General features: G+C 45.1%; 1 protein-coding gene across 1 annotated transcript in view; it reads left to right on the forward strand.

Annotated features, from left to right (window-relative positions):
• Positions 1-10,255: 10,255 nt before the first annotated feature.
• Positions 10,256-15,749, forward strand: part of LOC135057144 (uncharacterized) — a 122,931-nt gene continuing 117,437 nt past the window's right edge. Inside the window, exons 1-2 of the mRNA XM_063963041.1 lie at positions 10,256-10,357; positions 14,188-14,544. Of these exons, the coding sequence (XP_063819111.1) occupies positions 14,455-14,544 (90 nt within the window). The 5' untranslated portion in view covers positions 10,256-10,357; positions 14,188-14,454. The remainder of the gene's footprint in view (positions 10,358-14,187; positions 14,545-15,749) is intronic.

Genomic DNA, 15,749 nt, shown 5'->3' on the forward strand with positions numbered 1-15,749 from the left:
AATATTTCCACCGGGCACTATCAGAAATGGCAAAATACACTGGTATAGAAGACATTAAGACCAACCCAAACCATCGAGAAGTAGCAGTATCTGTACTGATGGATGGTTTGAAAGAAACATTAAAGGCTAGGGTACAGACCACACAACCATGTTGGCGAGGTCTGTCAGTGTCCACCTTGAGAGAGGCTGCTGTTGATCACGACAAAAACATCACTAGACACAGGGAGTCGCAAAGTGATAAGTTGATGTCCGTAAGTATACAGGCGCTGACCACAAGGCAGCCTGCGTATGTACCACCGAATCCTGTGGGTAAGGCAAGTGTAATAACATGTTTTTCTTGTAACAGACCGGGACACTTTGCACGAGAATGTAGAACAAAGAATGTACAAAGATCTTTTCAACCCCCTAGACAACAACACAACACACGACATTGGGAGCAGGGTCCACAGAGGCGGAGTTTTGAGCCACATACAGGGGAAACAAAAAGATATCCCCCGAACAGAGACTGGCAGGCCTCTGGTAGTTCCCAGCTAACTCCCCCACAAGTAGTTGCTGCCAATGGGATTCAGGGAGGTCAGCATACCCAATAGGGGTGTGGCCACACCTGTAATCTGCAGCCAGTTAAATTGATTGCCAGTCTTGGAAGCGAACCAGAGATTGCAATCAATGTAGCTGGTAAAACTTTAAACTTTCTTGTAGACACAGGGGCGGCCAAGTCAGTGATAAATTCGACAGTGGGCATGAGAACCACTGGTAGGACAATTCCAGCCATGGGAGTAACAGGAGTAGTCCAGCACTACCCTGTTAGCAAACCAGCCGAGATTACAATAGGGCCTTTGCATACCAAGCATTCCTTTTTGCTGGCTGCATCGGCACCAACTAATCTCCTGGGGAGAGACTTACTATGTAAAATGGGTTGCGTCATTTATTGTACTCCTGAAGGTGTATTCTTGGACATTCCTGAGAATCACGCTCAGGAGGTACGAGACATGTTAGACTCCCCATCAAAATTAATGTCACATTCCATTATGACAAATAGGAACCCATCCCAAGTAGAAGAGATGACATCTCAGATACCAGAGTCACTTTGGACAAAAGATGGACAGGACACTGGATTAATGGCAAACGTAGCTCCAGTAGTTGTACAAGTAAAAGATGGTAGGATAGCTCCAAAAATCCCACAGTATCCTCTGAAGCCAGAGGTGGAGTTAGGAGTTTTCCCCGTGATAGAGCGCTTGCTACAACAGGGCATTCTAGTAAGAACGTCCAGCACAGCAAATAGTCCCATCTTCCCTGTTAAAAAGAGTGGGGGGAGGGGTTACAGGCTAGTGCAGGATCTAAGGGGGATTAACAAAATAGTTGAAAGTCAGTTCCCCGTAGTGCCTAATCCAGCTGTCATCCTAATGCAAATTCCTCCCATTGCCAAATTTTTCACTGTTATTGACCTCTGCTCCGCTTTCTTTTCGGTACCTCTGCACCCTGACAGCCAATATTTGTTTGCATTCACATACAGAGGAGTCCAATACGCGTGGACTCGGTTACCCCAAGGTTTCATAGATAGTCCAAGTATATTTTCTCAGGCTTTGCATGATTGTTTACAGTCTTTCCAACCAGAGAGTGGATCAGTATTGATACAGTATGTGGATGATTTACTGCTGTGTTCAGATTCACTGGAAGCTTCCCTGAAGGATACGAAACAGCTCCTGTTTCATCTTTCAGACACAGGTCACAAGGTTTCCAAAGACAAGTTGCAATTATGCCAGACTAAGGTAAAATATTTGGGACACTGTCTAACACAAGGACTGAGACACCTGACCGCTGATAGAATCCAAGCCATTAGAGACATGACACTGCCACAAACCCAGCAACAAATCAGGACGTTTTTAGGAATGTGTGGGTATTGCCGTAACTGGATCCCAGGGTTTTCCATATTGGCGTTACCTTTGCAGGAAATGGTCTCTTCAAACAAACCTGACCGGATTTCGCATACAGACGAATCCGAAACAGCATTTGAGAGACTCAAACAGTGCCTAACGCAGGCACCAGCACTAGGTATGCCAGACTATGGGAAACCCTTTGAACTATACGGAACAGAAAGTGCTGGGTGCGCAGCAGGTGTACTAACCCAAAAACACGGTGACGCCAGCAGGCCAATTGCATACTACAGCGCCCAGCTAGACACGGTAGCGCGATCCCTCCCCACATGCTTGCGTAGCGTTGCGGCGATAGCATTGCTAGTGACGAAAAGCGAAGATGTCGTGCTAGGCCACAACCTCACAATCCATACACCGCATGCGGTATCTGCCTTATTGAATTCTGCCCAAACCAGACACGTCTCATCAGCAAGGTTTACAAGATGGGAATTGGCATTAATGGCCCCAGTAAACATCACCATAAGGAGATGCAGCGCATTAAATCCTGCAACATTTCTCCCAGGTGTGCCTAGTCAGGCACAAAGGGTGGAAGGTGAGAGTGATGGGGAAGGAGGATTTAATGCAAAGGAAGATACACATGATTGTATGGAATATTTGACCCAAAATTTTACCGCAAGGCCTGACATCAGTGACAATCCACTGGAAGATGCAGAACTAACGTTCTACACGGACGGTAGTTGTCATAGACAGTCAGACTCGGGAGACTTGTGTACTGGATACGCAGTCGTAGATGACCAAGGCACCATAGAAGCGGAACCGCTAGGCCCACCTCACTCAGCCCAGGTTGCTGAACTGGTCGCCCTAACCAGAGCATGTGAATTGGCTAAGGGTAAGTCAGCCAATATCTACACCGATTCTAGATACGCCTTCGGGGTAGTCCATGATTTCGGAGCCCTATGGCGGCTCAGAAATTTCATGACGGCGGCTGGTACACCGATAGCGCATGCAGCTCACATAAAAAGGCTTCTAACAGCGATACAGGAACCCGACAGAGTGGCTGTTATCAAATGTAAAGCACATACATATAGCCAAGACCCAGTATCCCTTGGTAACAGCCGAGCAGACGAAGCCGCAAAGCTTGCAGCTGCTACCCCCATACAGACAGACACCACACAACTGATGGTATTTAATACCATCAACACACAGAAGTTGTGTGAGATGCAGAATTTGTGTTCCACACAGGAAAGAGCAGTCTGGAAGGCAAAGGGATATGGCCAGGAGTCCTCAGGGCTCTGGACGGATGGACATGGTAAACCAGTGGCCCCCAGGGCATACCTTCCATGTCTGGCTGAAGCAGCTCACGGGCTGACTCATCTAGGCAAGGAGGGGATGTGCAAATTGGTAAGAGCATACTGGTGCGCCCCAGGATTCTCCTCTCATGCGAGTAAAAGAGCAATGTCATGCCTTACCTGTCTGAGAAAGAATATTGGAAAGGCAATACCTACAGAACCATCCCATATCCCACCTGCCGGCGGCCCTTTCCAGGTAATACAAATCGACTTCATTCAATTACCCCCATGTCGAAATTTGAAATATGTACTTGTTTGTATAGATGTTTTCTCGAATTGGGTCGAAGCTTTCCCAGCAGCTACAAATACCGCTATGTTTACAGCTAAGAAAATTGTGCAGGAATTTGTATGTAGATATGGTATCCCTAGAATCATTGAAAGTGATAGGGGTACCCATTTTACAGGTGATGTCTTTCAAGGAATGTGTAAGTTGATGGGAATTGATAGCAAGCTGCACACTCCGTACCGTCCACAGGCGAGCGCGAAGGTCGAAAGAGTGAACAGCACTATTAAAAATAAATTGAGTAAAGTAATGGCAGAGACAGGATTGACGTGGCCAGAAGCTTTACCCATTGTTTTGTATAGCATCAGAACCACTCCCAGGTCCCCTCTTAATCTGTCTCCTTTTGAAATCTTGTTTGGTCGACAACCGCATGTCATGATTAACCCTCAGGATGATTTGAAATGTAACAATGAAGTAACTGTAAAGTACTTGATTAACATGAGTAAGTAGTTGAGGAATCAAAATGATAATCTGAAGTTGGTGATTCCTGATTTACCAGATAGTAATTGTCATGACATTGAACCTGGGGATTATGTAATGATACGAAATTTTCTACGCTCAGGTTGTCTTATTGATAGATGGGAAGGACCATACCAGGTCTTATTGACTAGCACCACAGCATTGAGGGTTGCTGAGAGAGAGACTTGGGTTCATTCATCCCACTGCAAGAAGGTTGCTGATCCAGAGAAGTCCCGTGATAAGGAACAGACGGTAGAGGTTGTATCACTAGAGTGTCTGTTCCAGGAGGACTGAGGCGGCACCTGAGCCTTGAAGATCGAAAGCAGTTGTCGACTCCCTTCTCCCTTTTATTGTTTTTCTCCACTTCCCATCCCCTCTTCCTTGAAATTTCTTTTTTTCCCCTTCTCATTCTTCTCTATTTCCTCCTCAAAGATGGACTTGCCCCAAGAGACTGTGATCCGGATTTTGATGTTAACCATGATGTTGACCAGAGCAGTCTGTTCCGGCGAGAGTACCATAGAGGTCGAGAGAGGTTCTGGAATGGGTTCCGATTATGATGATGGAGGCGTAGTTTTCCAAGATCAACCAAACCAACAAGCAAAGGCGAGTATCAGAAAACGATCCGATAGAAGAAATTGTGATGGATTGTTAGCTGAAGAAAATTGTATCTGTAGGCTCTGTGATAATCTGGTTGAAGATGGATGCATAAAGAAATGCCAATCTAGTTTTAATATCCATATGGACCGGCATCCATTGAGTGACTATCACTCCTTAGTGGGTAACGTGTTAAACCAAACAGATTGTTGGGTATGCTCTCAAGTACCTCAGGGTCACAGCAAATCAGGGCTAGTACCATTTCCTTTAACGTTAGGGGAGGTACTTGAGCTAAATGGTGGGAGACCGGTGGACCGGAGGTTTAACATCTCCAGCCCTCCTAGTTTGAAGCTCCACCAATACCATGTGGATAGGTCCCTCTTATGTTTCAACATCTCCAATCCCAGAAAACCGGGAAATTGGGAAGTGTCATGGAGCAACCTTACCATGACCTTTTCACACAGAGCAGATAGAATGCCTACAGATACAGAGCTGGTACGCCACATAGCCAGTAGAGGAAAATCTTTTCGGTATCGATATACCTTAGGAAATAGGATTACTAGAGTTGGAGAGGTATCACCAGGATACTGTGCACATATCGTACAAACTGATACGTGCATTAGGCAGATGGAAGAATTAGGGTCAGGAGATTTCACCTGGAAGGTTTGTAACATGGTCATGTCCTTCTCCGTCCCATATGTTCTCCCCGATGATGCATATTTCATATGCGGGAGAAAGGCGTACAAGTGGCTTGCCCCAAACTCTGAAGGATTGTGTTATATTGGAAAAGTATTGCCTGAAGTGATGACTGTTACACATGACAAAATGAAGGACATACACCGTGGTGCCCAAGCTCCTTATACTCACACTCATTACGAGCACCGAGTTAAAAGACAACTGTCAGAAAGGTTAGAGCATCCGGCCTCCGATCTTATCCATGAATCCACCGGGATTCAGGTTCTGGTAGCGTTAGATTTCACTCGTACCGCTCGGGGAGTGATGAATTATAGATACATTTCCGCACTCGCCAATTTGTTAGATAATATCACTGAAATGTATGATGACACGTTTAGATACACTGGAAGAGAACTTCAAGCTTACAAAACGGAACTAGTTCAGCATAGGATGCTTCTTAATTATCTTACAGCAGTAACAGGCGGATATTGTGTTACATTGGCAACACAGTACGGCATAAAGTGTTGCACGTATATCACAAATAGCACCGAGGATCCGGTAGAGGTCATAGACCAAAAGATGGATGATATTCTCCAATTGAAGTGGGAATTTCGTCGGAAACACAATCTCACCCTTGCTGCTGTAGGAAATGAGCTGACTGGTTGGGTGTCATGGTTGAACCCGCGAAATTGGTTCTCCGGTTTGGGAGACTGGGCTCAAGGAGTCATAATGGATGTTGGAAAGTTTCTACTATGTATCTTGGGTGTCGTTATATCGATTGGATTGATATCTAGATGCGGGCAGGCTTTAATGAGGTGCAAACAAAGTAAAAGAGTGATGAGCTTGAGGAGCGAGGAAACTGTAATTAACCTGGATTTGATTTATGACCCAATGATAGAAACCAGGATGGGATGAAAATGCGATTATACGGTCCGTTTCTTTCACCTGTTTTTCTGCTTTTCTCCAAGATACAAAGACCCCCTTGGACGAGGAAGTTGACGAGACGCTATACAGACAACAGACAAGCACCAAAGATGAAGTTTTGACAACCTATGATATGGACACTTGATGAACTTTGCCATGGATCCCCAGTTTCCCTAGTACTTTTAAACTCACGCTAGCCCAACATTTTTTGTAAATCTGATGGCTCAGACAAAGCTATTTGCTCATGCCCAAGGAGCAATACAGCGCAAAGAAGACGACTCTCAACTGATACCGAACACAACTTCGACGACAGATGTACATTTCCCTGACATAGAATATCATTGCATTTTCCATAAGTGTTCTTTATCTTCATCTCTACAACCCTCAGGTAATGACACACATAGACGATAGGGAATACAGGCACAGATATCAGCAACCACATACCTCCCCCATTCATGTATCATCAACTAAAATGTGCTCCCCATTTTGTTCAAAATCCGAAAAGAGCTCGGTAAAGTTTGACAGCCCATCCACAGACCTGTACCACAGGATAAGAAGGAATTCAAATGTATACTTCGCAATACCTCGAAGCTTGATTTACAACACGTACGGCACGATGATACATGACCCTCCAAACATGGACTCATACACACATGCTTCTGCTATCACACTAGGTCATACCCTCTTCACACCTACTCCTCTCTCCTCCCTTACCCCACCATGGAAATCAATTAACCCCTGACTTGCATTTTTCTCCTTAAATGTTTTGTGGCAGTTATTATTGACTGCCAAAGGGTGGACTGTCAAAGTCAGAAAAATGTCTCTATGCACGTTGCCATATTTGCACCGCACACTGGTCCGCGCTGCGCATGCGTACGCTCTCCCGTGAAGGCGCATACCCGCAATAGCGGGCACTCGCAGGCGCGGTATGCGTATTTACGGTAGAGTTTATGTAGTCGTAGCGTGCGACTCATTCGTTACATATTTTCACAATTAATGTAGTTTATAGATCATGGTCCCTTTGATAGTTTCTGAAAGTTTGGTTAATATAGAAGGTCCCTGAGCTAAGGAATCCCTCTTTGTATCGTACGAAGGGTCTAACAGGAATCATACAGCAGTGTTTGGTACCCATCGGAAGAGTATTTAATTAGCAATATTCCGGTGTTGGTTTGGAGCGTATTAATCGCTCGTGCGAATAGTTATGGACATAAGAAGTTTATGTCCATTTCTACTATTTACTCATACTCAGGTATGCGGCGGGAAACTTAGTTCCCCACCCACCTGAGCTGTTTGAAATCGTCACAGCCCACCTGTATGAATCAACCTATGACCTTTTGTTGTGATACAGGGTCGAATTCCTTCATCCAATGGACAATGGGATTGTAGGGACTATGAGATTGCATTGTGTGTGGGGCATAAATAGGCAGGCCGACCACATCCAGCTCTCACTCTTCAACGGTTCTCATTGCTGAGAATCGGGTGCTGGATGTCCAGGCGCATGCGATCGTTTACCCTTGTGCGTAAGTTTTCTCTCCGTAATCATTGTCTTTCTGTGAGCCAATTTCTCTCATCTCTCTCCGTCTCTCTCTCTCTCTTTCCCTTCTCTTTCTCTCGTATCTCCCCTAGACTAGTATTGTATTGTATTAGATAGTATTGTATTTTGGTTAGGAAGTCTCTGTTATATTGTAGTGTATCATTTGTACTGTTATCCCCTTTTACAAGTATATTAGATATAATACAGTTGATAGGCTTTGGAACCTAAACCAGTATCTGTGTATTTTCTATAGTGTTAAGTGTTCACTTGAGCGTCGGTGACGCTCAAGCAGCTTTGTAGTTAGTCAAGTTACACAAGGTTGCACTTACACCCTGTACTCACATTAAGGTATTCTGTGTATTTCATTGGTATAAGGTTTAGACATAAAGGTATAGCATTGTGAGCGTCTGCGCCGCTGGTGACCTCCTCGTGGTCTCGAGCGTAAGCTACGCCATAGCGAATCATTACTCTAGTCATAACCAATAACGTGTCCTGTGATCACTGGGCCGCGAGCGAACGTGACGCTTGAGCGTCTCGCCTACGGCTGAGCGATCGTTACGCAGATAGCGTACCCTTACGGTACTTCTTAAGCAAACAGCGTACAGTGTTCTTAGACTTCATAAAGGGTTGTTTATACGACAAAGGAATTTAGCATTGTCAGAACCAACCTATGGTGGTGCCTGTGGCTACACAGGACTTAGAGGATTCCGAGTCCCTTGAGGTGGTCAGGGCTTTGAAAATGTATGTAGCCAGGACGGCTAGAGTCCGAAAAACAGAAGCACTGTTTGTTCTGTATGCAGCCAACAAGCTTGGCGGCCCTGCTTCAAAGCAGACTCTTGCTCGCTGGATCTGTAACACGATTCAGCAGGCGCATTCTACGGCAGGATTGCCGTTACCTAAATCGATCAAGGCCCATTCCACTAGGAAAGTGGGCTCTTCTTGGGCGGCTGCCCGAGGGGTCTCGGAACTACAGCTGTGTCGAGCTGCTACTTGGTGGGGTACAAACACCTTTGCAAAATTCTTTAAGTTTGATACCCTGGCTGAGGAGGATCTCATGTTTGCTCAATCGGTGCTGCAGAGTCATCTGCACTCTCCTGCCCGTTTGGGAGTTTTGGTATAATCCCCATGGTCCTTACGGAGTCCCCAGCATCCTCTAGGACGTTAGAGAAAATAAGATTTTACTTACCGGTAAATCTATTTCTCGTAGTCCGTAGAGGATGCTGGGCGCCCGTCCCAAGTGCGGACTTCTTCTGCAATACTTGTATATAGTTATTGCTTCAATAAGGGTTACGTTATTGTTGCATCGGGCGTGAACTGATGCTATGTTATTGTCATACTGTTTACTGGATTGTTATCACAAGTTATACGGTGTGAATGGTGTGGGCTGGTATGAATCTTGCCCTTGGATTAACAAAAATCCTTTCCTCGTACTGTCCATCTCCTCTGGGCACAGTTCTCTAACGGAGGTCTGGAGGAGGGGCAGAAAGGGAGGAGCCAGTGCACACCAGGAACTAAATTCTTTCTTAAAGTGCCCATGTCTCCTGCGGAGCCCGTCTCTCCCCATGGTCCTTACGGAGTCGCCAGCATCTTCTACGGACTACGAGAAATAAATTTACCGGTAAACAACCAATGAGTGTCCAGAAAATGAAGCCTGAAGTGCTGGACCCAACTTGATAGTAGATGAGAATAGTATCTCGCCACCAATTTATCAATATTTTGTGGACGTACCGAAACTCACATTAAAATGTGTAGGAACAGGTGTATAAAGGTATCTTTAAACTGCTATTTACCACGTGATGTAACACAGAAAAAGAGCTATTTTAAGAGGGCGTACCCCACTCACTTTGGATACAAAACATGCAGGTCAGATGTAGTAGACAAAAAAACTGATGTAATCCGGTTTTACATCAGTACTGTCACGTTGAATATACTCCAAAAGTGGTATCTCATAAAAACAAAAGGTAAAAATTATAACTAAAAAGAATGAAAAACTCACTACCTGTTTTGTACCAGAGAGTGGAAACTACTTAGAAAAACATCAGATTGCTGTTTTATGAACTTTTAATAAAAACCCTTTGATTAATTTTTTGATGTCATTCCTGATCCTGGCTTGAAAGATACCTTTATATGTGGAATTAATCCCCCTCCAAAGTGAGTGGGGTACGCCCTCTTAAAATAGCTCTTTTTCTGTGTTACATCACGTGGTAAATAGCAGTTTAAAGATACCTTTATACACCTGTTCCTACACATTTTAATGTGAGTTTCGGTACGTCCACAAAATATTGATAAATTGGTGGCGAGATACTATTCTCATCTACTATCAAGTTGGGTCCAGCACTTCAGGCTTCATTTTCTAGACACTCATTGGTTGCTTATATTAATTGTTGAAAGCAATACCACCCATGCATGTGTATTATCTCTCTTTTTTGCATGTTTGACATCTGGATATCATGGGAAAATTGAGAGATTGAATATCCAAAAGGACACCATATTATGTGACGTATATCAAAAGTATTTATTTGTTATCGCCTTTGATCTATCCTCTCATCTGTTTTTCATTGAATATTGTTTTGATCTGTTATTTGGACTGATCTGCAGAGGATTTAGATTGGGCTGACAACTTTTTGCGCCAGGAATTTACACTACTGTGTTTTAAAATTTACCGGTAAGTAAAATCTTATTTTAAACCACCTCCTAGTGTTGTCTAATTGTAACTATAACTATTATGTAAGCCAGTGTAAATACAGTGACTATCTCTACTGCGTGAAATGTAGGGAATTAATATATCGGCAAACATGTATCCTCCTCATTCACGGTTGTGTGTCCCTATTAACACATGTATAGGGATAGTCGCTTTCTATCCATTTCTCTGTATAGTAATGTGTATACTTCACTAATGATCAATTAGGGGTGGCATAAATTTCTTTCCCTTTTAATATCGGGACTAAGTTGATATAATGAACCATTCCCCACAGATCCTAATTAGGATAATATATGATGATTAGTCTCAAATAGTCAGAAGTGAAGCTGCCATGTGTCTAAATATCTGGACATTATATACCATAGAGATCTTTCCCAGTGGTATATTGAGAGAGGATTAGCAGCCCGGTATATATGTAATCAATGCAATGGCTGACTCACATAAGTTCTAATAGGTCTCATTACACGTCCCATATTAATCCGCCTTGTATGCTAAATATTCAAAGCTACTGGTTACAATTCTGACATATGAGCAAATATCAATTAAAGGCGTTATCTTTCCCTGCAGTACAAGTGTAGTGGTTCAGTGTCCCGGCAAGCTCAAGTCAGACACGGAGCGCTACAGCTTTCTCGTTCATACTAATGCGTCCCTGGTAGTAAATATCTAACACACATAATGGACAAACATTTTTATACATATAAAGGGTACTGTGCCCATTTTAAACGGGTGGTTAGTTTAAACATTCAGGCACGTTAACACGTGTCTGTTCCAAACGATAGTTTCGCATGTTAGCTTAGTCATAGGAAAACATACAACATATAACATACACCACAGGCTGCTCCCTCTGCATAGTATAACATGTACCGTGGGCTGCTCCCACTGTATAGTATAACATACACTGCGGGCTGCTCCCCCTGTATAGTATAACATACACCACGGGCTGCTCCACCTGTATAGTATAACATACACCGCAGGCTGCTCCCCCTGCATAATATAAGATACACCGCAGGCTACTCCCCCTGTATAGTATAACATGCACCGCGCGCTGCTCCCCCTGTATAGTATAACATGCACCGCGGGCTGCTCCCCCTGTATAGTATAACATACACCGCAGGCTGCTCCCCCTGCATAATATAACATACACCACAGGCTGCTCCCTCTGCATAGTATAACATGCACCGTGGGCTGCTCCCACTGTATAGTATAACAAACACTGTGGGCTGCTCCCCCTGTATAGTATAACATACACCACGGGCTGCTCCACCTGTATAGTATAACATACACCGCAGGCTGCTCCCCCTGCATAATATAAGATACACCGCAGGCTACTCCCCCTGTATAGTATAACATGCACCGCGCGCTGCTCCCCCTGTATAGTATAACATGCACCGCGGGCTGCTCCCCCTGTATAGTATAACATGCACCGCGGGCTGCTCCCCCTGTATAGTATAACATGCACCGCGGGCTGCTCCCCCTGCATAATATAACATGCACCGCAGGCTGCTCCCCCTGCATAATATAACATACACCGCAGACTACTCCCCCTGTATAGTATAACATGCACCGCGGGCTGCTCCCCCTGTATAGTATAACATACACCGCAGGCTGCTCCCCCTGCATAATATAACATACACCGCAGGCTGCTCCCCCTGCATAATATAACATACACCGCAGACTACTCCCCCTGTATAGTATAACATGCACCGCGGGCTGCTCCCCCTGTATAGTATAACATACACCGCAGGCTGCTCCCCCTGTATAGTATAACATGCACCGCGCGCTGCTCCCCCTGTATAGTATAACATGCACCGCGGGCTACTCCCCCTGTATAGTATAAAATGCACCACGGGCTGCTCCCCCTGTATAGTACAACATGCACCGCGGGCTGCTCCCCCTGTATAGTACAACATACACCGCAGGTTGCTCCCCCTGTAGAGTATAACATGCACCGCAGGCTGCTCCCCCTGTATAGTATAACATACACAGCAGGCTGCTCCCCCTGTAGAGTTTAACATGCACCGCAGGCTGCTCCCCCTGTAGAGTTTAACATGCACCGCAGGCTGCTCCCCCTGTATAGTATAACATGCACCGCGGGCTGCTCCCCATGTATAATATAACATACACCGCGGGCTGCTCCCCCTGTATAGTATAACATACACCGCAGGCTGCTCCCCCTGTATAGTATAACATACACAGCAGGCTGCTCCCCATGTATAGTATAACATACACAGCAGGCTGCTCCCCATGTATAGTATAACATACACAGCAGGCTGCTCCCCATGTATAGTATAACATACACCGCAGGCTGCTCCCCCTGTATAGTATAACATACACCGCGGGCTGCTCCCCATGTATAGTATAACATACACCGCAGGCTGCTCCCCATGTATAGTATAACATACACCGCAGGCTGCTCCCCATGTATAGTATAACATACACCGCAGGCTGCTCCCCATGTATAGTATAACATGCACCGCGGGCCGCTCCCCCTGTATAGTATAACATGCACCGCGGGCTGCTCCCCATGTATAGTATAACATACACCGCGGGCTGCTCCCCCTGTATAGTATAACATACACAGCAGGCTGCTCCCCCTGTATAGTATAACATACACAGCAGGCTGCTCCCCATGTATAGTATAACATACACAGCAGGCTGCTCCCCATGTATAGTATAACATACACCGCAGGCTGCTCCCCATGTATAGTATAACATACACCGCAGGCTGCTCCCCATGTATAGTATAACATACACCGCAGGCTGCTCCCCATGTATAGTATAACATACACAGCAGGCTGCTCCCCCTGTATAGTATAACATACACCGCAGGCTGCTCCCCCTGTATAGTATAACATACACCGCAGGCTGCTCCCCCTGTATAGTATAACATACACAGCAGGCTGCTCCCCCTGTATAGTATAACATACACAGCAGGCTGCTCCCCATGTATAGTATAACATACACCGCAGGCTGCTCCCCATGTATAGTATAACAGACACAGCAGGCTGCTCCCCCTGTATAGTATAACATACACAGCAGGCTGCTCCCCATGTATAGTATAACATACACCGCAGGCTGCTCCCCATGTATAGTATAACATACACCGCAGGCTGCTCCCCCTGTATAGTATAACATACACCGCAGGCTGCTCCCCATGTATAGTATAACATACACCGCAGGCTGCTCCCCATGTATAGTATAACAGACACCGCAGGCTGCTCCCCCTGTATAGTATAACATTCACCACAGGCTGCTCCCCATGTATAGTATAACATACACAGCAGGCTGCTCCCCCTGTATAGTATAACATACACCGCAGGCTGCTCCCCCTGTATAGTATAACATACACCGCAGGCTGCTCCCCATGTATAGTATAACAGACACAGCAGGCTGCTCCCCATGTATAGTATAACATGCACCGCGGGCCGCTCCCCCTGTATAGTACAACATACACCTCGGGCTGCACCCCATGCGGTAAATTTACTAAGATGGGAGTTCTATTTAAGATGGGAAGTTGCCTATAGCAACCAATCAGATTCCAGGTATCTTCTACAAGCGCCTAGATAAATGAGAAGTAGAATCTGATTGGTTGCTATGGGCAACATCCCATCTTAAATAGAACTCCCATCTTAGTAAATTTAACCCCATGTATAGTATAACATACACCGCAGGCTGCTCCCCCTGTATAACATAAGATGCACCGTGGGCTGCTCCCCCTGTATAGCTAGCATAACATGCACCACAGACTGCTGCTGCCGGAAACCGTAAAATCTGTGAAAGTGTGAATCTTTCAGGCTGCAAGTCAAGAATTAACACGTCATATGTCCCAGGCGTTTGGAACACAAAGGCCGGAAGTCCTGTGGAACGCACAGAGCTGAAGTGTAGTTGAACGCAAAGGCCGGAAGTCCTGTGGAACACATAGCCAGGATTTCTAGTGGAACGCATAAGCCGGAAGTCTTATGAAACGCACACAGGCCAGAAGTCATGTGGACGGCATAGCCCGGAAGTCTAGTGGAACGCACAGCCCGGAAGTCTAGTGGAACGCACATCCCGGAAGTCTAATGAAACGCACAGTCCGGAAGTCTAGACGAACGCACAGACCGGAAGTTGGGTGTGTAACGTCTTTTGGGTGCGAACAAGCAGAGCTGTGGGTTGAGTATCTCTGTATTGTATATAATGTAGATGTGGTGTAAGATAGGTGTATAGTGAGATATATAAAACACGTATAATGAGGTAGATGGGACGCGCGGTGGACGTATAATGAGGTAGATGTAACGTATAACATACCTCCCAACATGACCCTCTCCAGGAGGGACACGATGCTCTGCTTCTGGACTTTTCTCTTAATTTATGATTGCTATTACCTGGTTTGAATAGGTTAATGGAGAAGAAAGGTGTTTAACTACAGGTGATGGCAATCATAAATGAAGAGGGTCCTGGAGAGGGTCATGTTGGGAGGTATGCGTATAATGAGGCAGATGTGACGCATGATAGACGTATAATGAAGTAGATGTGACGCGTGATAGACGTATAATGGAGTAATTGTGACGCGTGATAGACGTATAATGGAGTAATTGTGACGCGCGATAGACGTATAATGAGGTAGATGTGACGCGTGATAGACGTATAATGAGGTAGAAAGGCAATAGACGTTAAATGAGGTAGATATGATGTATAATGAGGTAGATGTGACGTATGATGAGGTCGTTGTGACGTATAATGGGGTAGATGTGACGTATAATGAGATAGCTGTGACGTATAATGGGGTAGATGTGACGTAAAATGGGGTAGATGTGACGTATAATGGGGTAGATGTAACGTATAACGGGGTAGATGTGACGTATAATGGGGTAGATTTAACGTATAATGGGGTAGATTTAACGTATAATGGGGTAGATTTAACGTATAATGGGGTAGATGTGACGTATAATGGGGTAGATGTGACGTATGATGAGGTAGATGTGACGGGTAATGAGGTAGATGTGACGTATAATGAGGTAGATGTGACGTATAATGAGGTAGATGTGACGTATAATGAGGTAGATGTGACGTATAATGGAGTAGATGTGACGTATGATGAGGTAGATGTGACGTATGATGAGGTAGATGTAACGTATGATGGGGTAGATGTGACGTATAATGGGGTAGACGTGACGTATAATGAGGTAGATGTGACGTATAATGAGGTAGATGTGACGTATAATGAGGTAGATGTGACGTATAATTGTTATGCACACCAGTGCCTGCAGGAAAGTACTGGTGTCAGAACTGTTATGCACTCCAGTGTCTGCAGGAATGTACTGGTGTTTGAACTGTTATGCAAAACAAATGGACTCACAGACAAACTGGGGAATAT

The sequence above is a fragment of the Pseudophryne corroboree genome, chromosome 3 (genome assembly GCF_028390025.1).
Source record: "Pseudophryne corroboree isolate aPseCor3 chromosome 3, aPseCor3.hap2, whole genome shotgun sequence".
NCBI classification, from domain to species: Eukaryota; Metazoa; Chordata; class Amphibia; order Anura; family Myobatrachidae; genus Pseudophryne; species Pseudophryne corroboree.